Consider the following 25,406-nt stretch of genomic DNA (forward strand, 5'->3'; position numbering starts at 1 on the left):
CCACACCATTCAAGACAGACAATTTAACAGACATAAGCCCATCAAATTGAGTGCACTGAGTTCTATCAGACAGATAGTTAGCAAACCATGCAACTGCATGCTCCGAAAGACCTACACTCGACAATCTCTGCCTTAGTATAGCATGATCAACTGTATCAAAAGCCTTAGAGAGATCAATAAAAAGTGAGACACAGTGCTGTTTTTTGTCAATGGCTTCAGTGATATCATTTAAAACCTTCATGGCTGCTGTAATTGTGCTATGCTTCTTCCTGAAGCCCGATTTGGTACATTGATAAAATAGAGTTAGTAAATGAACTCTGCATTTCAATAGCTGTGCCTTGTTAAAAGTGAATTTGTGGAATTTCTTTCCTCCTTAATGCTTTTGAGCCAATCAGCTGTGTTGTGACAAGGTGGGGTTTATATATCGACGATAGCCCTATTTGGTAAAAGTCCATGTTATGGCAAGAACAGCTCACATAAGCAAAGAGAAATGACAGCCAATCACTACTTTAAGACATGAAGGTCAGTCAATCCGGAAATGTTCAAGAACTTTTAAATATTCTTCAAGTGCAGTCGCAAAAACCATCAAGCTCTCATGAGGACCGCCACAGGAAAGGAAGGCCCAGAGTTACCTCTGAGCAGAGGATACGTTCATTAGTGTTACCAGCCTCAGAAATCGGCAATTAACTGCACCTCAGATTGCATCCCAAATAATTGCTTCACAAATTTCAAGTAACAGGAGTGAATCTGGCCTTCATGATTGAATTGCTGCAAAGAAACCACTACTGAAGGACACGAGAGACTTGCTTGGGCCAAGAAACACGAGCAATGGATATTAGACCGGTGGAAATCTGTCCTTTGGTCTGATGAGTCGAAATTAAAGGTTTTTGGTTTCAACTGCTGTGTCTTTGTGAGACGCAAAGTAGGTGAACGGATGATCTCTGTATGTGTGGTTCCCACCGTGAAGCATGGAGGTGTGATGGTGTTGAGGTGCTTTGCTGGTGACACTGTCAATGATTTACTTAAAATTCAAGCCACACTTAACCCACATGGCTACCACAGCACTCTGCAGCGATACGCCATCCCATCTGGTTTGGGCTTTTGTTTTTCAACAGGACAATGACCCAACACACCTCCTGGCTGTGTAAGGGCTATTTGACCAAGAAGAAGAAGAGTGAGGGAGTGCTGCATCAGATGACCTGGCCTCCACAATCACCCAACCTCAACCCAATTGAGATAGTTTGGGATGAGTCGGACTGCAGATTGAAGGAAAAGCAGCCAACAAGTGCTCAGCAAGTGCTCAGCATATGTGGGAACTCCTTCGAGACTGTTGGTAAAGCATTCAAGGTGAAGCTGGTTGAGAGAATGCCAAGAGTATGCAAAGCTGTAATCAAGTCCAAGTGTGGCTACTTTGAAGAATCTCAAATATAAAATTGATTTTGATTAACACACATGATTCCATATGTGTTATTTCATAGTTTTGATGTCTTCACTATTATTCTACAATGTATAAATAGTACAAATAAAGAAAACACTTGAATGAGTAGGTGTCCAAACTTTTGACTGGTTGGGTGGGTGTGTGTACAATTATTTATTATTAAGGGTAAGCTTGAAATAGGCATGGTCCGATTTGATTCCACAATCTAAGTTTAGTTTTTTTAATATTCCAGAAAATCTATAGTTATTTCTGGTTGCTTATCAAAGGCGTCTGGCTTTGTAGTATATACCCCTCTGCAGTACTGACCATGGCTACAGCCACACACCCACACACTCACTCGCTTACTTTATTCCTGTCACTGTCCCTGCTTAGTGTTGCATAATTTTAATTTAAACATATTGTGGAAAAACAACAGTCATCACATACTTTTTCCACTCTCTGTACAATACATTCAGTATGGTCAACCCTAACCTTGAATCATCACTATTGTTTCACTTTCATGCTTTTGATGGAGGTAAAGAATGTAATGTGGGAGGTTTTTAGTTTCTGCCCTCTTCTGTTTTTCACCACTCATTAAATAAGAGTGATGGCTTCCACAGATGCACAGAGTCTTTCCAGGTACAATATCTAACCCAGAACTCCAACCAACCCCTCCAATATGGCAACAATTACCCAGCAGGCCACACTGATAGGCCCTTTGGTGAGGCCCTCTCAACCAACTCTCTCACACACACACTTTTGTACACGTGCAAGAACAAGGGCATTTACGCACACTTTCATACACACACATGCCACTTAATCACGGCAGGACAACGACAACAAACAGTTGCTCTTGCCCTGTCTGCCCCAGGTGAAGTGTGTGTGTGTGTGTGTGTGTCCGGGTTTCCGCTAGGAAAATGTAGAGCCGGACAACATGACAGGAAGATTTTAAATTTACCGTCCATTTGAGATATGTAGTGGACCCATATGTATTGGGTGCATAACCCATTAGGGCATCCACGGTGCTCAGAATGATACAAAATATGACATTTAGATTATGGTAATACACCTGAACAGAACAGGCAACTCATGTAATGAAGAAGCCAATAAAACCTAATTTTCAAACATTTGCAGAGAGGCAATTTGCGGAAAAAATACATTCTAAACAGAGCACCTGGGAAAGCGCCATTCTAAACAGAGCACCTGGGAAAGCGCCATTCTAAACAGAGCACCTGGGAAAGGGCCATTCTAAACAGAGCACCTGATAACGGTTCCCTATGTGACAGATGGAAATACATTTGGATATATTTCTGTGTCTTGAGTATAATTTCAAATGTTGAGAAATGAAGAAGGGGAGAGGGGTGTTTCGCAGGTATGCAATGCATTCGGAAAGTATTCAAACCCCTTGACTTTTTCCACATTTTGTTATGTTACAGCATTTTGTTATGTTATTCTAAAATATACACACAATACCCCATAATGCCAAATCAATAATAGGTTTTAGACATTTTTGCAAATTTCTTAAAAATAAAATCAGAAATATTACATTTGCTTACGTTTTCAGACCCTTTACTCAGTACTTTGTTGAAGCACCATTGACATTACAGATCAGGTCTTATTAGGTATGATGCTACACGCTTGGCACACTTGTAATTGAGGAGTTTCTCCCATTCTTCTCTGCAGATCCTCTCAAGCTCTGTCAGGTTGGATGGGGAGTATCCCTGCACAGGTATTTTCAGGTCTCTCCAGAGATGTTCGATTGGGTTCAAGTCCGGGCTCTGGCTGGGCAACTCAAGGACATACAGAGATTTGTCCCGAAGCCACTCCTGCGTTGTCTTGGCTGTGTGCTTAGGGTCGTTGTCTTGTTGGAAGGTGAACCTTTGCTCCAGTCTTGAGGTCCTGAGTGCTCTGGAGCAGGTTTTCATCAAGGATCTCTTGACAGTACTTTGGTCTGTTTCCCTCGATCCTGACTAGTCTCACAGTCCCTGCTGCTGAATAATATCCCCACAGTAGGGATAGTGCCAGGTTTCCTCCAGACTTGACGCTTGGCATTCAGGCCAAAGAGTTCAATCTTGGTTTCATCAGACCAGAGAAACTTATTTCTCATGGTCTGAGAGTCTTTAGGTGCCTTTTGGCAAACTCCAAGAGGGCTGTCATGAGTCTTTTTACTGAAGAGTGGCTTTGTCTGGCCACTCTACCATAAAGGCCTGATTGGCAGAGTGCTTCAGAGATAGTTGGCTTTCTGGAAGGTTCTCCCATCTCCACAGAGGAACTCTGGAGCTCTGTCAGAGTGACCATCCGGTTCTTGGTCACCACCCTGACCAAGGCCCTTCTCCCCCGATTACTCAGTTTGGCTGGGCGGACTGCTCTAGGAAGAGTCTTGGTTGTTCCAAACTTTTTCCATTTAAGAATGGAGGCCACTGTTGTTGGGAACCTTCAATGCTTCAGAAATGTTTTGGTACCCTTCCTCAGATCTGTGCCTCGACACAATCCTGTCTCGGAACTCTACGGACAATTCCTTCAACCTCATGGCTTGGTTTTTGCTCTGACATGCACTGTCAACTGTGGGACCTTATATAGACAGGCGTGTGCCTTTCCAAATCATGTCCAATCAATTTAATTTACTACAGGTGGACCAATCAAGTTGTAGAAACATCTCAAGGATGATCAATGGAAACAGGATGCACCTGTGGTCAATTTCAAGTCTCATAGCAAAGGGTCTGAATACTTATGTAAATAAGGTATTTCTGTTTTTTTAATTGTTTATACATTTGCAAAAATGTCTAAACATCCGTTTTTATTTTGTCATTATGGGGTATTGATTGAAAAAAGACTCAATCCATTTTAGAATAAGGCTGAAACGTAACAAAATGTGGAGAAAGTCAAGTGGTCTGAATACTTTCCGAATGCACTGTAGACGAGTCTCTCTCCAGAATGGCTCAGCTGTCTCCTGCCAATTCATGTTTCCTTGTGTGAATTGTTTGCCCTTTGATTATTAAAAAAAAAAATCAATTCCCCATTACGTATGTAACCAGTAGTAAATGTACCATTAACCCCTGTCATTTGGTTACCTTTTAATTTATTTGAATGCATATATTAATTAGTCAATTACCATTCTCAGAGTGGAAACGTCGTTTGCAGAGTAACCATCTATGAAGTTTTGTAAATTTGTTCATTGTCTTCTGTTTGGAGTGCTCCATGTGAACATAGAGCATGGGTCTGGTTTCTCTGTCCTGATAATGCTGAAGGAGTGCGCCTGAGCACGCATAGAAGTAAGTACCTAGCCTGCTGCTCAGAAATGTTGAAAGGTGTTTATTTTTTATTTTATTTTACATCCATTGTGAATGATAATATATTAAAACTATAGTTTCTCACAGTAAACTGTTGCACATATGAAAATCATAAATGGCACCCAAAACAGTAGAAATGGTAAGATAAATTGTAAGCTTAGCCAAACTTTGAACTTACCCGCAGCCTATGAAGTCTTTAAAGTAATTGTCTCCACGTTTCCATGGTCAGATTTTGCCTATAGGCTTTGAACCAAGGTGAGGCATACCTCATGACATGAGGTAAAACATACAGGTTTCAAACAATTAAGTATATTTTCAAAATGCATACTGCCTGCAGCTCACGTTGTAAAGTGGAGGGTGACGCGCTGACAGCCTGTTGCCTGCACTTGAATGGGGAGGAACACTTCAATTACCAGTTGAGAAATAAAAATAGTGGCTATTTTTGTCATTCACCAAAACAGTTTGTAACACGCGATTGCATTTAGAATCGTTGCTCAGTGAATGAATGGTCTTCTTAACCAGGGAAAATGCAGAGTGCCAAATTCAAATAAATTACTATAAAAATCAAACTTTCATTAAATCACACATGCAAGATAGCAAATTAAAGCTACACTTGTTGTGAATCCAGCCAACATGTCAGATTTCAAAAAGGCTTTTCGACGAAAGCAAACGATGCTATTATCTGAGGATAGCACCTCCGTAAACAAAGAGAGAAAAGCATATTTCAACCCTGCAGGCGAGACACAAAACGCAGAAATAAAAAATATAATTCATGCCTTACCTTTGACGAGCTTCTTTTGTTGGCATGCCAATATGTCCCATAAACATCACAAATGGTCCTTTTGTTCGGTTAATTCCGTCTATATATATCCAAAATGTCCATTTATTTTGCGCATTTGATCCAGAAAAATACCGGTACCAACTTGCGCAATGTGACTACAAAATAAAAGTTACCTGTAAACTTTGCCAAAACATTTCAAACTACTTTTGTAATACAACTTTAGTTTTTTTTTAACGTAAATAATCGATAAAATTGAAGACTGGATGATATGTGTTCAATACAGGAGGAAAACAAACTGTAGCTAGCTTTCTGGTCACACCTCTATCTAACAGTAGACTACAAGTGACCCTCTTTCTGAACAGGGCTAGTTCTTCATTACACAAAGGACTAACCTCAACCAATTTCTGAAGACTGTTGGCATCCAGTGGAAGTAATAGGAACTGCAAGAAGGTCCCTTAGAAATCTGGATTCCCAATGAAACCCATTGAAAAGAGAGTGACCTAAAAAAGAAAAAATCTGAATGGTTTGTCCTCTAAGTTCTGTTATACTCACAGACATGATTCAAACAGTTTTAGAAACTTCAGAGTGTTTTCTATCCAAATCTAATAATATGCATATCTTATCTTCTGGGGATGAGTAGCAGGCAGTTGAATTTGGGCATGCATTTCATCCGGATGTGAAAATACTGCCCCGTCACCAAGAAGTTAAAGCACATGTTTTACTCCAGCTGCAACCAGCTGAGGAGCAACAGGTGAAATGCCACTCAAATAGTCTGTATGCTGTGCACGTGTAGTTGTTAGATAAATAAGATGCATGACGACTAACAAAAATACAACCAGGTCAATTTCATTTAAATTATGCAAATGTTCCTATCGACCGATAAACATGACGGTCAAATTTATTTCCATCGTCTGGTATTTCCATCAATTAATTAATTAACTTTTGCAGCACAATTTTTTTTATTGACGGAAACCATTGTGTGTGTGTGTGCATGCACATTCGAGCGTACGTTCAGTGACTGTGTTTCTGTAACATAGCCTTGCTCAAGGTTGTCCACATCTGATCTGCTACACATATACTCCTGCCAGACAAAGACATTGTTCCTGCAGGCAATCCTACCATTACTGCAGCCTCAGGAGGTCGACTACTGATCCTAGATCCTTTCTCCTCCTATTTTCCACCCTTCATTCACTGTATATAGAGCGCTGTTCCAAAGATGTCAAACACCTGTTGAAGGACACGTTGGCATACCTGGCTCTTTTCCTCGCCACTCACTTTGATTGACAGCAGATATGACTAAACTTGGCCTTCTTCCCTGCCTTTCCCTGTGTTTCAGAGCTAAGCTGTCCGTACCTGGCCCTCCTCCCCATCTCTCCCTTTGAGTGACAGCTGAGCTGTCTATACCTTGCTCTCCTCCCCGCCTTTCCCTTTGATTGACCACTGAACTGACCCATACCTTGAATCTGTCATTGACATCAGTGTATGTTGCGAAATTGTGATGTTGTGGCCACAGTGTTTAGCATATAGTGGCGTGCTAATTGGCATTTTTAATGATCGCTATGTGTGTGAACTGGGTCATGACTGGAAAAGCAATCAAATTGGGGGAGGGGTCAATGTGTGTGTGTGTGTGTGTGTGTGCATGCTTGCATGAGTGTGTGCATTTATATACTGGTCTGTGTGTGCGTGCGGGACGCACAATGTACGTTTTTTCAGTTGGAGGTCGTATATAGGTGGCCGGATATCCTGTGGTTCCCCAGGGGGACCGACACCCTCTAAACTCCCATCAGGGTGGTCCTTCAATGGGCTAGAGGGGGGATGTTTGCCCCCTCCCCTTTGATGTCACCACAGATGTACTCTTAGAGCAGAATCTGAAATAGGGAGGTGTGCGTGTAACTTGACTTTTCACAGAAATGATCATGCTTTGATAAGTGTAGGATTTGCGTGACAATTAGTCTCACATGTATCTCAAGTTAGGATGTGGCAATGTTCGTTCACAGGGCATATGAATGGATGTCACAGATGACCACGTAGTCTCACCACCCGTGTGTCAGCCTCAACGTTCTCCTCTGTTCTCGTGCACTGTGTTGTTTTTCAGACTGCATCTTGGCCTTTTAGAGGTGATGTTAAAACCATCCATGCTTGGTTCTCACTCAACCTTCCAGTGTCCACAGATAAAACACTGAGAGGAAGTTCATGGGAAAACCATCAAAAGACCTTCACAACACGTCTCTCTCCTCTGTGCACCACAGATAATTAATCCTACACTATGTGGGAACGGGGCTTTTTTAAACACACACACACACACACACACACACATATGGTGTGATTTGGTTCTATTCATCCAGTGTAATTTATACAGCGTGCCTAGCCAGGCAGTAGTACAGTAGAGCTATAACCCCTGGAGTTACAGGCCTGTAAAGTGGCCTTTAAATGTGGTGTAAAAACACCCTCTCAGATCTATGGGCCAAACCCAGTCATTCTTCACGGATAGCCCAGGCCTTATCAGGACCACAGACCAGGGCAGTGTTCATTAGGACATGGTGTAGCAGAATAGTTTGAAACAGAAAAAAATCAACAACATGTGTTTCTTATTGTTCCAAAAGCTATGTATTTGTCGAACCTTCATAATACCCTACAGTTGGACGCATCTTTGCCTTTCGGGTAGTTCATATTGTTGTAGGACCTGTTCACCAACGAAACCACTTTTATAATAGTGTTTTTGTATTGTCCGTGCTCCTGCCTTGATTGAAGCATTAGTTGTCTAACTTTTTAATGTGTAATTTCTGCTGGTCACGCAGGGCTCTCTTGCAAAAGAGACTTGTCTCAATGGGACTCGCTGACTAAATAAAGCCATGTGAAGCTAGTGTGACCTACAAAACAAGTGGATATGATGTTACTGAAAGAGAGACATGCATCTGTGTTACTAGACCCTCATCAGTACAAGATGCAGAGGTGGAGCCATCACTGCAAAGCACCAGCCAGCAAGCCTCACACCCAGATAGACTAATTATAATAATGTATTCAACTTCTACAGACAATACTATAAAGATGTATTGTATATCACTTGTGCAAAGCTGCTGTGATGGATCCAAGTTAGTTCCACAGGTGAATAAGATTTGAAGTGAAAAGGTAAGACGTGGTTGAGTTAATGTGTTATTATTCTTCGGAGTGGTTTACAAAACCGTTGTCACGGGATGATTAGTAAACTGTAATCCTAAAAACATGTTGAAGGGATAAATATTATCTCTGGAGCCCAGGAGAAAGTCTTTGGAACAATCCCTGTTTCCACTCAGGGAAAACTCCCATTCCTTGATATTACGGTTTTCCTGTGAGTTTGGGAAGTTGGGAGGTCTCCGTCACGCCTGGGAGCATGTGGGTCTCATCTGGAGTGACGGCCACGGCAGACAGGAAATGGGACGGAGATGCAGGAAGTGCGACGGATAGAAGGGAAATGGTACTCTAGTCGTCGTCCCCCCCATCTTCAGTTGGGTACATGTCAGGGGGGCATGTATTTATGGACAAGGCCAACAATTCCGTGCCTTGATGAACATTGTGCCACTGCTCTACCAAGGACTGAACATGGCCAACAAGCGTGTCTCCTATTTACGGAATCTTTTGCTCAATTAATTTGTTTTGATTCAAAATCTGTCTTCCAGATTTCATCTGAATTCAGTTGGATGATTGAGTGGATTAAGACTGGATGGATCCGGGCTAGAAACAGGTTTTGCATGATATCTGGTTGACATTGAGATGGGCCATACCAACTCCAGCCCATCCATCTCAGAGTGGGGGTGTTGACTTCCCCTGACTCCAGATGTCAGACATCCCATTGTCTCTTCAGGACATTGAACTTGGAGAAGTTTGGTCTCTGAACGGTCTTGAGTTTAGAAGTGATTAACTCACTCTCCTTGCCTCGTTCTGTCTCTACCTTGCATTTGTCTTTTACTTTGCATGGTTTAGATACTGAATCTAGAGTCTTCTAAAGCTGTTGATCTTTCCATGGCTGTGTGTAAATTTCGCGTGTGAGTGAAAACCCGATTTTGCATGGACATTGCCATATAGAGCTTCCACCCCAGCTTCTTATTCTACTGCTACTCAAAGATGTGTGTGTGTGTGTGTTAAGTTTTATTAGTCGTATGTACAGGATACACATGGTATACATCGACCATAGAAACGCTTACGTGTGTGTGTTCTGACCATCTCTGCTTGTCAGAAGCCCTTGAACTGAAGCTGGTGTAGAAACCTCCAAAGCGCTGTGGGTGTTTTGTACTTATCCCTCCTCTCCTCCCCCCATTCTCAGATGAGAAGGAAGTGAGGAGGAACTTTCATCTGAAAGGGAAACAGCCCCTACATCTGGAAGCTCTTTCGCCCCTCCACCCCCTCAATCCCTCTCCTTTTCCCCCTCCACCCCTCCCCCTTCCTTCATCTCCCCCCCATCTTTCACTCCAGATCCCTTTGCCCCGTGTCTGGAAGGAGTTAAGTGTGTATGTGCCCGTGCCACTGCGTACGTGTGTGTGTTGTGAAACTAGCTGTTGAAAGGGTACCCCAGAAAGATTTTCTTTGGAGAGCCCTGCACCCCATCCCCCTGGAGAGAGAACACTCTGACTGAAGAGCTTGAAGTCAGCGACCACTCCACACACACACACACACACACACACACACACACACACACACACACACTGCTCCCCCTGTAAGGCCTTATTGCTTTCAGATGGCCAGCCCTGCTCTGGGTCTTAATACATTTGTTCTCCTCACAGTTTATGTAGCTGATCACAGCTCTGGAGGGGAAAGGCTGGGATCATTAGGGAAATGGCTGGAGAACATGGCAACGAGTATGTGCTTGTGTGAGGGTGAACGTGAGTAAGAGAAATTGTGTTATTTTTCTCCCATTCTCTCTCCCTCTCCTCCTCTCCTCCTCCCTCCCTCTCCCTCTCATTCTCTCATCCCTCTCACTCTTGCTTTCTTTCTCTCTCTTTTCCCTCTCTCTATACTCTCTCCCTCAGCAGTGTCAGTAGTCTTGTGTATTGGTGGGCAGTGCCAAGTGTCCCGTATCAGTTGAACACAACACACAGCTCCATTTGGAAGATGAGAGGATAGTGACTCAGAACCAGACCAAGCAACCTGCTGCCATTTGTTTTCATCAAGGTCATTATCGATTTGGGACAGCCCTAAGTGATTCTCTCTGTCCAGTGTGCAAGTCATCTCTGGCATGCATGGGCTGACTGACCATGATTATACTGTGCTGTCAGTTCTGCGCCGTCGGGTATTTACTTTCCCACAGTGTGTGTGAGCAGCCGGAGGAGAGGGAGAGAGAGGGGGATGGAGTCGAAAGGGTGGGAATATGTTTTCAGGGGGGTTGTGTGCAGAGTTATCTATCCAAAACGGAGATGTATGGTTAACCCACTTCTCCAAACAAACATCCAAAAAATGTACATGATCAAATGCAAATCTTAGAATAATCTATTAAAGACTACCAGAACCCACTGGATCCTCCAATTACATTGAATGAACTACAGGACAATATACAAACCCTCCAACCCAAAAAGGCCTGTGGTGTTGATGGTATCCTCAATGAAATGATAAAATAAACAGACCACAAATTCCATTTGGCTATACTTAAACTCTTTAACATCATCACTCTGGCATCTTCACTCTGGCAAATATTTGGAACCAAGGACTGATCACCCCAATCCACAAACGTGGAGACAAATCTGACCCCAATAACTACCTTGGGATATGCATCAACAGCAACCTTGGAAAAATCCTCTACATTATCATTAACAGCAGACTCGTTCATTTCCTCACTGAAAACAATGTACTGAGCAAATGTCAAATTGGCTTTTTACCAAATGACTGTAACGACAGAACGTATTCACCCTGCACACCCTAATTGACAAACAAACAAAACAAAGGCAAAATCTTCTCATGCTTTTGACTCAATTTGACATTAGGGTCTGCTATACAAATTGATTTAAAGTGGTGTTGGGGGGGAGGGGGGGTACGACATTATAAAATACATGTACACAAACAACAAGTGTGTGGTTAAAATGGGCAAAAAAACATTTCTTTCCACAGGGCCATGGGGTGAGACGAGGATGCAGCTAAAGCCCCACCCTCTTCAACATATATATCAAGGAATTGGCGAGGGCACTAAAACAGTCTGCAGCACCCAGCCTCACCCTACTAGAATCTGAAGTCAAATGTCTACTGTTTGCTGATGATCGGGTGCTTCGGTCACCAACCAAGGGCCTACAGCAGCATCTAGATCTTCTGCACATATGCTGTCAGACCTGGGCCCTGACAGTAAATCTCAGTAAGACAAGAAATAATGGTATTCCAAAAACACCGTTGCCCTAGAGCACGCACACAAACTATATATACCTCGGCCTAAACATCAGTGCCACAGGTAACTTCCACAAAGCTGTGAACGAGCTGAGAGACAAGGCAAGAAGGGCCTTCTATGATCAAATCAAATTTATTTATGTAGCCCTTCGTACATCAGCTGATATCTCAAAGTGCTGTACAGAACCCAGCCTAAAACCCCAAACAGCAAGCAATGCAGGTGTAGAAGCACGGTGGCTAGGAAAAACTCCCTAGAAAGGCCAAAACCTAGGAAGAAACCTGGAGAGGAACCAGGCTATGTGGGGTGGCCAGTCCTCTTCTGGCTGTGCTGGGTGGAGATTATAACAGAACATGGCCAAGTGTTCAAATGTTCATAAATGACCAGCATGGTCCAATAATAATAAGGCAGAACAGTTGAAACTGGAGCAGCAGCACGGCCAGGTGGATAGGGGACAGCAAGTAGTCATCATGTCAGGTAGTCCTGAGGCATGGTCCTAGGGCTCAGGTCCTCCGAGAGAGAGAAAGAGAGAATTAGAGAGAGCACACTTAAATTCACACAGGACACCGAATAGGACAGAACTGACCCTGAGACAAGGCCGAGTATAGCCCACAAAGATCTCCGCCACGGCACAACCCAAGGGGGGGTGCCAACCCAGACAGGAAGATCACATCAGTGACTCAACCCACTGAAGTGACGCACCCCTCCCAGGGATGGTATGAAAGAGCCCCAGTAAGCCAGTGACTCAGCCCCTGTAATAGTGTTAGAGGCAGAGAATCCCAGTGGAAAGAGGGGAACCGACCAGGCAGAGACAGCAAGGGCGGTTCATTGCGCCATAGCCTTTCCGTTCACCTTCCCACTCCTGGGCCAGACTACACTCAATCATATGACCCACTGAAGAGATGAGTCTTCAGTAAAGACTTAAAGGTTGAGACCGAGTTTGCGTCTCTTACATGGGTAGGCAGACCATTCCATAAAAATGGAGCTCTATAGGAGAAAGCCCTGCCTCCAGCTGTTTGCTTAGAAATTCTAGGGACAATGAGGAGGCCTGCGTCTTGTGACCGTAGCTTACGTGTAGGTATGTACGGCAGGACCAAATCAGAGAGAGAGGTAGGAGCAAGCCCATGTAATGCTTTGTAGGTTAGCAGTAAAACCTTGAAATCAGCCCTTGCCTTGACAGGAAGCCAGTGTAGGGAGGCTAGCACTGGAGTAATATGATCAAATGTTTTGGTTCTAGTCAGGATTCTAGCAGCCATATTTAGCACTAACTGAAGTTTATTTAGTGCTTTATCCGGGTAGCCGGAAAGTAGAGCATTGCAGTAGTCTAACCTAGAAGTGACAAAAGCATGGATAAATTTTTCTGCATCATTTTTGGATAGAAAGTTTCTGATTTTTGCAATGTTACGTAGATGGAAAAAAGCTGTCCTTGAAATGGTCTTGATATGTTCTTCAAAAGAGAGATCAGGGTTCAGAGTAACGCCAAGGTCCTTCACAGTTTTATTTGAGACGACTGTACAACCATTAAGATTAATTGCCAGATTCAACAGAAGATCTCTTTGTTTCTTGGGACCTAGAACAAGCATCTCTGTTTTGTCCGAGTTTAAAAGTAGGATGTTTGCAGCCATCCACTTCCTTATGTCTGAAACACATGCTTCTAGCGAGGGCAATTTTGGGGCTTCACCATGTTTCATTGAAATGTACAGCTGTGTGTCATCCGCATAGCAGTGAAAGTTAACATTATGTTTTCGACTGACATCCCCAAGAGGTAAAATATATAGTGAAAACAGTAGTGGTCCTAAAACAGAACCTTGAGGAACACCGAAATGTACAGTTGATTTGTCAGAGGACAAACCATTCACAGAGACAAACTGATATCTTTCCGACAGATACGATCTAAACCAGGCCAGAACTTGTCCGTGTAGACCAATTTGGGTTTCCAATCTCTCCAAAAGAATGTGGTGATCGATGGTATCAAAAGCAGCACTAAGGTCTAGGAGCACGAGGACAGATGCAGAGCCTCGGTCTGATGCCATTAAAAGGTCATTTACCACCTTCACAAGTGCAGTCTCAGTGCTATGATGGGGTCTAAAACCAGACTGAAGCATTTCGTATACATTGTTTGTCTTCAGAAAGGCAGTGAGTTGCTGCGCAACAGCCGTTTCAAATAATTTTGAGAGGAATGGAAGATTCGATATATATTTTTATATTTTCTGGGTCAAGGTTTGGCTTTTTCAAGAGAGGCTTTGTTACTGCCACTTTTAGTGAGTTTGGTACACATCCCGTGGATAGAGAGTTGTTTATTATGTTCAACATAGGAAGGCCAAGCACAGGAAGCAGCTCTTTCAGTAGTTTAGTTGGAATAGGGTCCAGTATGCAGCTTGAAGGTTTAGATGCCATGATTATTTTCATCATTGTGTCAAGAGATATAGTACTAAAACACTTGAGCGTCTCTCTTGATCCTAGGTCCTGGCAGAGTTGTGCAGACTCAGGACAACTGAGCTTTGAAGGAGGACGCAGATTTAAAGAGGAGTCCGTAATTTGCTTTCTAATAATCATGATCTTTTCCTCAAAGAAGTTCATGAATTTATCACTGCTGAAGTGAAAGCCATACTCTCTTGGGGAATGCTGCTTTTTAGTTAGCTTTGCGACAGTATCAAAAAGGAATTTTGGATTCTATGCCATTCAAAGGAACATAACATTTGACATACCAATTAGGATCTGGCTAAAAATACTTGAATCAGTTATAGAACCCATTGCCCTTTTATGGTTGTGAGGTCTGGGGTCCGCTCACCAACCAAGAATTCACAAAATGGGACAAACACCAAATTAAGAGACTGCTTGCAGAATTCTGCAAAAATATCCTCAGTGTACAACGTAAAACACCAAATAATGCATGCAGAGTAGAATTAGGCTGATACCTTCTAATGATCAAAATCCAGAAAAGAGTCAATTCTATTCTACAACCACCTAAATGGAAGCAATTCCCAAACCTTCCCTAACAAAGCCATCACCTACAGAGAGATGAACCTGGATAAGAGTCCCCTAAGCAAGCTGGTCCTGGGGCTCTGATCACAAACAGACCCCACAGAGACCCAGGACAGCAGCACAATTAGATCCAAACAAATCATGAGAAAACAAAAATATTATTACTTGAGACATTGGAAAGAATTTTTTTTAAAACAGCAAACTAGAATGCTATTTGGCCCTAAACAGAGAGTACACAGTGGCAGAATACCTGACCACTGTGACTGACCCAAACTTATGGAAAGCTTTGACTATGTACAGACTCAGTGAGCATAGCCTTGCTATTGATAAAGGCCACCGTAGGCAGACCTGGCTCTCAAGAGAAGACAGGCTATGTGCACACTGCCCACAAAATGAGGTGGAAACTGAGCTGCACTTCCTAACCTCTTGCCAAATGTATGACCAAATTAGAGAGACAGATTTCCCTCAGATTACACAGATCCACAAAGAATTCAAAAACAAACCCAATTTGAATAAACTCTCATATCTATTGGGTGAAATACCACAGTGTGCCATCAACCAGTGAGTCACTTGATTTGGCAATGTTAACATATGTTTCCGGGGGGGGGGGGGGGGCTATCCCCCCTTAATCAGCCAATCATGTCAACTTTCATATATGTTATACACACGTCGAGTCCAATGATCCCCTGTCACGTTCCCACACTTGTCGCGTTCCCTCTTCTCCTCTCGCTCAAGTGATTGCTGCTCCCCCCGTTTCATCAAAAACGTTAGCATTCCATAAACCAATCCTGACGTGTGTGTGTGTCACTCTCTAATGTGTAGCTCTCAATTGGGGATGATGCGTTTTGTTCAGCCTGGCACCCCAGGCAGGAATGTGCCACTGCAAAGTGACTTGAAGGCGTCACTTAGCGCATCTGGCCAACGGTGGCAGAGGGGCGACTAGCAGGGGGGAATCGTCAGGGAAGGGGAAATTCCTGGGCCCGAGTCCTTAGCATGCGCGGAATATTTGACAAGTGAAAACCGAGGCGTGCAGAAATGCAAGCTGGCCCTCCGAAACTGTTCCGTCCGCCTCATAGCCAATAAAGGAACAGGCGGAATTCTGCTCTCCCTCAATATTACTGCGAGGAGCTTGGTGAGAAAGTGTGTTGACCTCCTTTCAAAGGCTGATGTGTATGTACAAGTTGTAATCAATTGGCTCGTAATGCTTTCAGCCCTTGAAGCACACACAGACCCTTTCACATACACACACACGCAGGCTTGCGTAGACAGAAAGACAGACAACCTGCATCCCCAATGCTGTGTAGGAATAGATAGAGATCTGCAGTATGTGCCTGGGGCATGAGGGTCTGTCTTGAGCTCTACCAGTCTGATAAAGGCTACAGCCAGATGGTAACAGAGAGACAGATGGGGTTAACATCAACTGTCTATCTGGACAGAGGACAAACCACTGTAGGGTGTTACTGTGTCATCTTAGAAAGAGTTTTAACCAACATTGAGTAGGTTCAGGCTTTAGCTACTCATTTTTAAATCCTTCAAAATTCACGTGTGTGTGTGTGTGTGTGTGTGTGTGTGTGTGTGTGTGTGTGTGTGTGTCCAGGTCGTGATCGCGTGCAGCAGTTGGCAGAGAACACTTTGTATTTCCGTAGGAGACTGACAGAGATGGGCTTTATCATCTACGGAAACAACGACTCGCCCGTAGTTCCCATGATGCTCTACATGCCGGCCAAGATAGGGTGAGTTAGCCCTGGCATCCACAGTTTAATCTATGAATATGAGAGGTTGCCTTTCCCTAGCCCCATTCCTCAACTTTATAGTAAACCAAGTGGCTTGAATGCAGTTTTGTTTTTCAAATTAGGCTCAAAACTTTAAATACATATTTGGTTGCGCACCTACTCACAAACTACTCCTCTAAAGTTGTTGTTCGATGCCCTCTCTTGCTTTCTCTCTCGCTCTCTCTTTCTCTCAGGGCGTTTGGTAGAGAGATGCTGAAGAGGAACATCGGGGTGGTGGTGGTGGGCTTTCCAGCCACACCCATCATTGAGTCCAGAGCACGATTCTGTATCTCTGCCGCTCACACCAAAGACATGCTCGACACGGTAACTATAAGAGGAATATGCAAAGCAAGAATATGTTAGCTACATGAAGTAGCTAAGGGAAAACTTTGCACAAAATGCTTGGCACAAAATGGCTACCTTTTTCACACCAAAGACATAAAGAGCGTACACTTATGGTCCTGTGTCCTTCCGTTCTTTCTTCCATTCTATAGCTTCCACTTCCTAGTGCAGCGTTTCCCAAACTTGGGTACAGGACCCCATGTGGGGTCACCAAATTGAAAAATGGGGTGGATAGAGAAAATAAAACTTACCTTGGTAGGTTACCCCCCCCCATCCCCCTTAGTGGTGGGTGTATGTAAGTGTGACCTCCCTCCCCTCATTGCTGGCATTAGATCTAACAGCCTCTCTTAATCTCTCTCTCCCCCAGGACTCCCCATTTAACTCTGCTGAAAAGCACACTCCCTCTGCCTCCACCTCCTTTTTTTATCCTCTTTTAACTACTTCTCTCTTTCACAAAGGCCTGTACCCCCTCTCTCCTCCCCCTAGAACCCAAACCGCCCTTTGATGTGACGTTATCTGTTTTCACATTGAGTCTAGGGCTGGGCGGTATACTGTATTTTATGATATACCGGTATTGATGTAGGGACCGGTTTAGGTTTTTACTTAACCTTCTGTACCCGTATTTGAATGTTTGGCTTGTTAAATGCGATACGCCATGTGTAATGTCAATTTTTTATAGTTTACTTCGCTACTTGAGTCATCTCTCTCCGCTCTTTCTCTCCGTGCCACTTTCCACACACAACTAGCCACGCCCTCTGTAACTCAAGGAGCACAATTGATGTTCCTCAACCATGAGACACTTGCGTTCAGTCTGCTTGGTCAATGCAGCACATGCAACAATGTTGACAACAACAATGCTGTTTTCACTTTGCTTCTTAATATAAATCCACTAGCGTTCTTTAATGACACTATTCGTTTGTGTTTCTCACATCAGCAAACAGCTAGTTTGTCTTTTCTTAGCAAGTTGCCCTAAATCTTGTGAGATGCTAATTGTTAGCTGCTAATGCTAATAGCTAGCTAATAAATGTGCTGCTTAAGAGCCAACGTAGCTAGCTAATACAGCCTTATACAGTGATGGTGTAGACTTAAATTGTTGTTTGTGCAACAGTATTTTCTAAATCAAAGAGGAATATGCAAAGCAAGAATATGTTAGCTACATGAAGTAGCTAAGGGAAAACATGCAATGTAGCCAACGCTTATAGGGTCCCCTTGGAAACACTTATTAACACTAGTTCCTACCCTGTCACAATAATTTCTCCCTGGCATTTTAATTCATTGTCATCTCAAACAACACTGTATTCAAAGTGCCCACTATTATATTCTAACTATGGAATTAGAATAGTCATTCTATTTCCATGATTCCAACAGTTTTGCTCTAATTCGCAAGTCGAATCGCAATTGCAACATTTGGTTAAAAATAAGTCCTAGATTATTTGCCCACATCATGCAGTCTTACGTGGCAGTGTGGAAGTTCTCAATTGAGCAGTGGTGTAAAGTACTTAAGTAAAAATACTTTCAAGTACTACTTAAGTCGTTTTCTTTGGTATCTGTACTTTACAAAAAAAAATGGACAACTTTTATTTCACTACATTCCTAAAGAAAATACTGTACTTTTTACTCGATACATTTTTCCTGACACCTAAAAGTACTCGTTACATTTTGAATGCTTAACGGGACAGGAAAATGGTCCAATTCACACACTTGTCAAGAGAACATCCCTGGTCATCCCTACTGCCTCTGATCTGGAGGACTCATGAAACACAAATGCTTTGTTTGTAAATTATGTCTGAATGTTGGAGTGTGCCCCCGGCTATCCGTAAAAAATAAAAAAAAATAAAAAGAACATGGTGCCATCTGGTTTGCTTAATATAAGGAATTTGAAATGATTTATCCTTTTACTTTTGGTACTTAAGTATATTTAAAACCAAATACTTTTAGACTTTTACTCAAGTAGAATTTTACTGGGGGACTTTCACTTTTAGTTGAGTAATTTTCTATTAACGTATCTGTACTTTTACTCAAGTATGACAATTGGGTACTTTTTCCACCACTGCAATTGAGTGCAGGAAATGCAGAAATGATAAAGGTGCTAAAATTTGTTTTGGTTGGATTGAACAGTATAAAACAATCATAATGGAGAAAGTCTCATTGAAATCACTTAGAATGTAGGTGTTGCCACCCTAGGATCACTCACGACTCATAAAGGGGCGGCAGGTAGCCTAGTGGTTAGAGCGTTGGACTACTAATCGGAAGGTTGCAAGATCTGTAAAAATATGTCGTTCTGAACAAGGCAGTTAACCCACTGTTCTGAGGCCGTCATTGTAAATAAGAGTTTGTTCTTAACTGACTTGCCTAGTTAAATGAAGGAAAATAAAAAATATATGTATACCTTGTTATTATTCAAAAACTAAAAATACCATCCAATTTTTTTTTAAATACCGTGATATAGTATTTTGGCCATATCGCCCAGACCTAATTGAGTCACACATTTTTACATTTTCTCCCTCAAGTTCTTATTCACGTTTTGTATTTCATCATAGTTGTAACTAGACTCGTGCTTATATTAAGCTCAGTCAGTGGTTTTGGGAGAGATAAAAAGTTGACTAGAGTGGGATTTACCTCATGAAGTAATTTTAATTTAAAATTCAAAAATGGAGAAGAAAAAATATGCTTTTTTTATTGGGAATTCACAGGAAAAAGTGTTTTGTTGAATTGGAATATCAGTTTATTTCCTGAATTTACTTTTTTCAATTCATATAGACTCCAACCCTGGTGGAGGGAGTGATGGAGTGAGGGCTTCCACTTGCTCATAATGCTCTCTGATACGCTCTTGCCATCCACAGCAGCTCCAATGAATGTCTTTCTTTCTACTTTCTTCCTATCTCACGCACTCCTTCTCTCCCATACATTTTCCATCACCCCTTTTTCACATAAAGCAGTGCTTTCCTTGTCTGTCTTTCTCTCACACTCTCTCTCTCTCTTCCCCTCTTGCTCTGGCCCTTTCTCTCTCTTTCATATATCTACAGTTGAAGTCGGAAGTTTACATACATAGCCAAATACATTTAAACTCAGTTTTTCACAATTCCTGACCTTTTTCCAAGTACAAATTCCCTGTCTTAGGTCAGTTAGGATCACCACTTTATTTTAAGAATGTGAAATGTCAGAATTGTAGTAGAAAGAATGATTTATTTCAGTTTTTATTTCTTTCATCACATTCCCAGTGGGTCAGAAGTTTACATACACTCAATTAGTATTTGGTAGCATTGCCTTTAAATTGTTTAACTTGGGTCAAACATTTCGGGTAGCCTTCCACAAGCTTCCCACAATAAGTTGGGTAAATTTTGGCCCATTCCTCCTGACAGAGCTGGTGTAACGGAGTCAGGTTTGTAGGCCTCCTTGCTCGCACACACTTTTTCAGTTCTGCCCACAAATTTTCTATAGGATTGAGGTCAGAGCTTTGTGATGGCCACTCCAGTACCTTGACTTTGTTGTCCTTAAGCCATTTTGCCACAACTTTGGAAGTATGCTTGGGGTCATTGTCCATTTGGAAGACCCATTTGCGACCAAGCTTTAACTTCCTGACTGATGTCTTGAGATGTTGCTTCAATATGTCCACATAATTTTCCTTTCTCATGATGCCATCTGTTTTGTGAAGTGACCCAGTCCCTCCTGCAGCAAAACTGCAACATGATGATGCCACCCCCTTGCTTCACGGTTGGGATGTTGTTCTTTGGTTTGCAAGCCTCCCCCTTTTTCCTTCAAACATTACGATGGTTATTATGGCCAAACAGTTCTATTTTAATTTCTCCAAAAAGTACCATCTTTGTCCCCATGTGCAATTGCAAACTGTAGTCTGGCTTTTTTATGGCGGTGTTGGAGCAGTGGCTTCTGCCTTGCTGTTCGGCCTTTCGGGTTATGTCGATATAGGACTCGTTTTACTGTGGATATAGATACTTTTGTACCTGTTTCCTCCAGCATCTTCACAAGGTCCTTTGCTTTTGTTCTGGGGTTGATTTGCACTTTTCGCACCAAAGTACGTTCATCTCTAGGAGAAAGAATGCGTCTCCTTCCTGAGCAGTATGACGGCTGCGTGATCCCATGGTGTTTATACTTGCGTACTATTGTTTGTACAGATGAAGGTGGAACCTTCCGGCATTTGGAAATTGCTCCCAAGGATGGACCAGACTTGTGGAGGTCTTTTTTCTGAGGTCTTGCCTGATTTCTTTTGATTTTCCCATGATGTCAAGCAAAAGAGGCACTGAGTTTACATTTACATTTAAGTCATTTAGCAGACGCTCTTATCCAGAGCGACTTACAAATTGGTGCGTTCACCTTAAGACATCCAGTGGAACAGCCACTTTACAATAGTGCATCTAAATCTTTCAAGGGGGGTGAGAAGGATTACTTTATCCTATCCTAGGTATTCCTGAAAGAGGTGGGGTTTCAGGTGTCTCCGGAAGGTGGTGATTGACTCCGCTGTCCTGGCGTCGTGAGGGAGTTTGTTCCACCATTGGGGGGCCAGAGCAGCGAACAGTTTTGACTGGGCTGCGCGGGAACTGTACTTCCTCAGTGGTAGGGAGGCGAGCAGGCCAGAGGTGGATGAACGCAGTGCCCTTGTTTGGGTGTAGGGCCTGATCAGAGCCTGGAGGTACTGAGGTGCCGTTCCCCTCACAGCTCCGTAGGCAAGCACCAGTTTGAAGTTAGGCCTTGAAATACGTCCACAGGTACACCTCCAATTGACTCAAATGATGTCAATTAGCCTATCAGAAGCTTCTAAAGCCATTACATCATTTTCTGGAAGCTGTTTAAAATCTCAGTCAACTAAGTGTATGTAAACTTCTGACCCACTGGAGTTGTGAATAAGTGAAATAATCTGACAGTAAACAATTGTTGGAAAAATTACTTGTCATGCACAAAGTAGATGTCCTAACCGACTTGCCAAAATTATAGTTTGTCAACAAGATATTTGTGGAGTTGTTGAAAAACAAGTTAATGACTCCAACCTAAGTGTATGTAAACCTCTGACTTCAACTGTATCTGCTGTCTGCTATCCATTCTTTGGTGTCACATTGATTTGTGTATCACCTCTCTTCCCTCTCTTCTTCTCTTACATCACTGTGCCTCTTTAGTGCCTGGCCAATAGTGAGATTCTGCCATTATAGGTCTTGATGTGATAGTCATGTTGTAGATGAGTGAGTTGTGTGAGAGATCCCCATGCTAGCTCTGCTCTCTCATGTCCCAGTCTTCCCCCATCATAGATCCTACTGTACCATGTGTTAGTGATCTGGGAGGGCTTGCATCACTCTCAACTGACTAACATCAAATGGTAGCTTCAGACATCTCTAGTCAGCCTGTGTTAGACGTAGACGTGAGTTTTGGCGTAAGTGTGTCTTCCATCGGTATACATGTAAAGCAAGAAGGTGTGTGTTTGTTTTGTCAGGCTGTGAGTGTAATCAGAAATGTGTGTCTCTGCAGGCATGACATGTGTGTGATCATTAGTGTGTTGTGTGTTCGGGTTAGAGTGATCATTGACGTGTGTGTATGTGTGTCTTCAGATCTGTGTGATAATGTAACATTCATGGTATGTGTCTCTATGGTTAGGCCCTGAGTGTGATCAGTGAGGTAGGAGACCTGCTGCAGGTCAAGTACTCCAGACACAAGAGACTGCCCTCTCTGGACTGAGTCGTCGACCATAGCATCTACGACCAGATACAAGACTGAACTGGACCACAGTGGTCTAGACCGGATCGGACCAGATTGGACTGGCAGTCTTCCACACCCAGAACCAAAATGTGCTCGCCTTGATGTCACAGAACCACTTTATTCATCTAACACAAGGTTTTAACTTTCACACGCCTGCCTTATTTTACCAGCAAACTCACTGCATTATGGCGAAGAAGAAGAAAAAAACTCGGAAAACATTTATTTTTTCAAACGATTATTTCTTACCTCTGTTTTGTCTTAAATAATGAAATGTTGGGTCTGCATCTTAATTTGTGGCATTTTGTTTCTGGAGGAATAGTAGACTGAGGACTGCTTATGGGTGCTTGTAGCTGCTTTATGTCATGCCTATGTCATGTCATCTCTGACTGTGTGTGTTTGGGAGAAACGGTGTGATTTGGAAAGACCAACCTAAATGTAGCTTACGAAGCTTTCGGAAGTATTTAAACATTTTGGAGGAAAGATGCGGAGTTGAAGAAAAACAACAACAAGAATAATCAACACAAACAAACAAACTGATTTCTAAAGGTCATAAAACACACTGAGTTTCTGTTAGAAGTGTCCCTTAGGTACAGATCTAGGACCAGCTTACCCTCCACAAAACCTATCCTTACCCATTGGGGTTGAAATGTGTAACTGACCTTAGCACAGTGTCAAGGGGCAATGTTATCCTACTCTACTCAGTGATGGTATTGCTATGAAGTACAGTTTAGGAGTGCTTTGAGATGCATGTTTAGTGTAACCGACTCCTGGAGCTAAACTTTGCTGTTCTAACTTGCAGCCAGGAACCGTGTCTTACTTGAATCTCTAACTACGTTCTCTTTCTCTTCCAAAGTATATATGATTTTTATTTACAGATGACTATATCTCATAACAGGTCAGAGTGAGAGACGTTGTACCAAGGCCTTTACTTTCAGATGAGCTATGAGCACATCACTCCTCCTCGCTCGTATCCACTAGCCCTTGGTTCCAGGCTGTTTCAGCTGTAGCTCCTAACCACAGATCTAGGATCAGATTATTCTATCCCGATCCTAACGTTATCATTAGTGGGATGAACAACTATATGACCCAGTATCGGTGGTTTGGGGGAAAACTCCACCCACTCCAGTAGAAAAAGTCTGGTATCCAGGGAAATGGATCTATCAGATGGGGGGGCAGCAGACTTAGTCAAGACAGACTTAGTCTTAACCAAACATGTGTGTGACAGAGAGAGTTGTTTAATGTACAGATTTATTTATTCATTGTTTCCAAGGTTGTTTTTTTCTCAATTTGGAAAAAATTTAACATTTTATCACTGGCAGCTCTGAAGCCATGTCCTGCATGCACATACCTTTACACCTCTCTGACTGATCACATGCCCTCAGTGCAATCACTACTGATGTGTATTTTATAGTTTGGCACACCTTAGCGCTGCATGCACAGTATGACGTAGTCACTGACGCTGCTAGTACACCATGAAACAAGGTGCTCAACTGTACACACTACCTACATACAACACTCCTTCCTGTGGCTTTGTTTTTGTTTTTAAATACAACCTGAACTCATTCCAAAATTACTGATTTTATTGTATGAAATTGATATCTCTTTGAAGACAAGGACATGTTCTGTTTGTGTAAAAAAAAAAAAAAAATCTTTGAGAGTTTATTAATATAAGTAACCTGCAAAGAGCTGGAGGAGAGACATTTAAGATCATTGAAAATATTGAATATAGAGAACTAAATAGATTTTCATTCATTTGTATTACTGTACAAAGAACTCTCACAATGACAAATGATTTGACTCATTCAGCTAGCTATTTTTTTGTTTCCTCAAAGGCAAAAAGTTAGAAGTAAATCTGCACTGGATGTGTGTAAAAATGTATTTTGTATATTTCTATTTTTCTTGTTTGCACAAAGAGAAATACAACATGATACTGATGAGGTGTCAAAGTCTTAACGTCAAACTTCTTAAGATTTAAACACTGTCCTTATGCCTCATCTGTGGATGACCTGTCTCTTGGGTGAGATACAGGGTGTGAGTGGCCATTCAACTGCTTAAAAAAATATATATACATGTATGTGTTCTAACATAACTTGAATGTGCTACAAATAGTGCATAATAATAGCTGTACTTTTTTTGGATCAAAGAAAAATGCAGTGTTTGCTACATATCAGTGGATGACCTATTTGTACCTGTTTCACTCATGTTACGGACATCAAAATGTCATTAAAATAATGTAACAACGTTTTTGTATTTTATTACAAATCAAATGTTATTGACTTATTACACATCAGGGCCTGTATTACGAAAGCGTCTCAGAGTAGAAGTGCTGATCTCGGACCAGACCCCACCTCTTATTCATTATGATTTAAAATGCAAAAATGATCCTAGATCAGCACTCTTGAGTCGGTTTGTGAATGAGGCCAGATGACTAATTTTCTTCACGCGTTCCATTTAATTTTGCTTTAGCTACAGTGCCTTCAGAAAGTATTCATAACCCTTGACTTATACCTCATTTTCTTGTGTTACAGCCTGAATTCAAATTGGATTAAATAGATTTGTTTCTCTCACCCAGCTACAACCAATACACCATTATGACAAAGTGGAAACATGTTTTTGAAATTTGTACAAATTTATTGAAAATGAAAAACACAAGTATTCACACCCCTGAGCCAATACTTTTTAAAAGCGCCTTTGGCAGTGATTACAGCTGTGAGTCTTTCTGGGTTAGTCTCTAAGAGCTGAGGCTCCCGAGTGGCGCAGCGCTCTAAGGCACTGG

At 42.3% G+C, this 25,406-nt stretch overlaps 1 protein-coding gene across 6 annotated transcripts in view; it reads left to right on the forward strand.

Annotated features, from left to right (window-relative positions):
• sptlc2a (serine palmitoyltransferase, long chain base subunit 2a) overlaps window positions 1-24,872 on the forward strand; it is a 101,534-nt gene extending 76,662 nt beyond the window's left edge. The window contains exons 7-9 of one of the 6 annotated variants that reach the window (XR_010459731.1): window positions 10,246-10,344; window positions 11,564-11,801; window positions 16,411-16,500. Coding sequence is in view for 2 of the 6 variants with exons in the window: in XM_065004115.1 (XP_064860187.1) it covers window positions 16,411-16,546; window positions 16,780-16,909; window positions 17,080-17,226 (413 nt within the window). In the remaining 4 variants the exon portion in view is untranslated. Of the gene's footprint in view, window positions 1-10,245; window positions 10,345-10,491; window positions 10,634-11,563; window positions 11,802-16,410; window positions 16,547-16,779; window positions 16,910-17,079; window positions 18,768-22,528 lie in introns of those variants that run through there. The other 5 variants (XM_065004115.1, XM_029687482.2, XR_010459732.1 and 2 more) reach the window with 5 other exon arrangements.
• Window positions 24,873-25,406: the final 534 nt, after the last annotated feature.

The sequence above is a fragment of the Oncorhynchus nerka genome, linkage group LG18 (assembly GCF_034236695.1).
Source record: "Oncorhynchus nerka isolate Pitt River linkage group LG18, Oner_Uvic_2.0, whole genome shotgun sequence".
Taxonomy (NCBI): Eukaryota; Metazoa; Chordata; class Actinopteri; order Salmoniformes; family Salmonidae; genus Oncorhynchus; species Oncorhynchus nerka.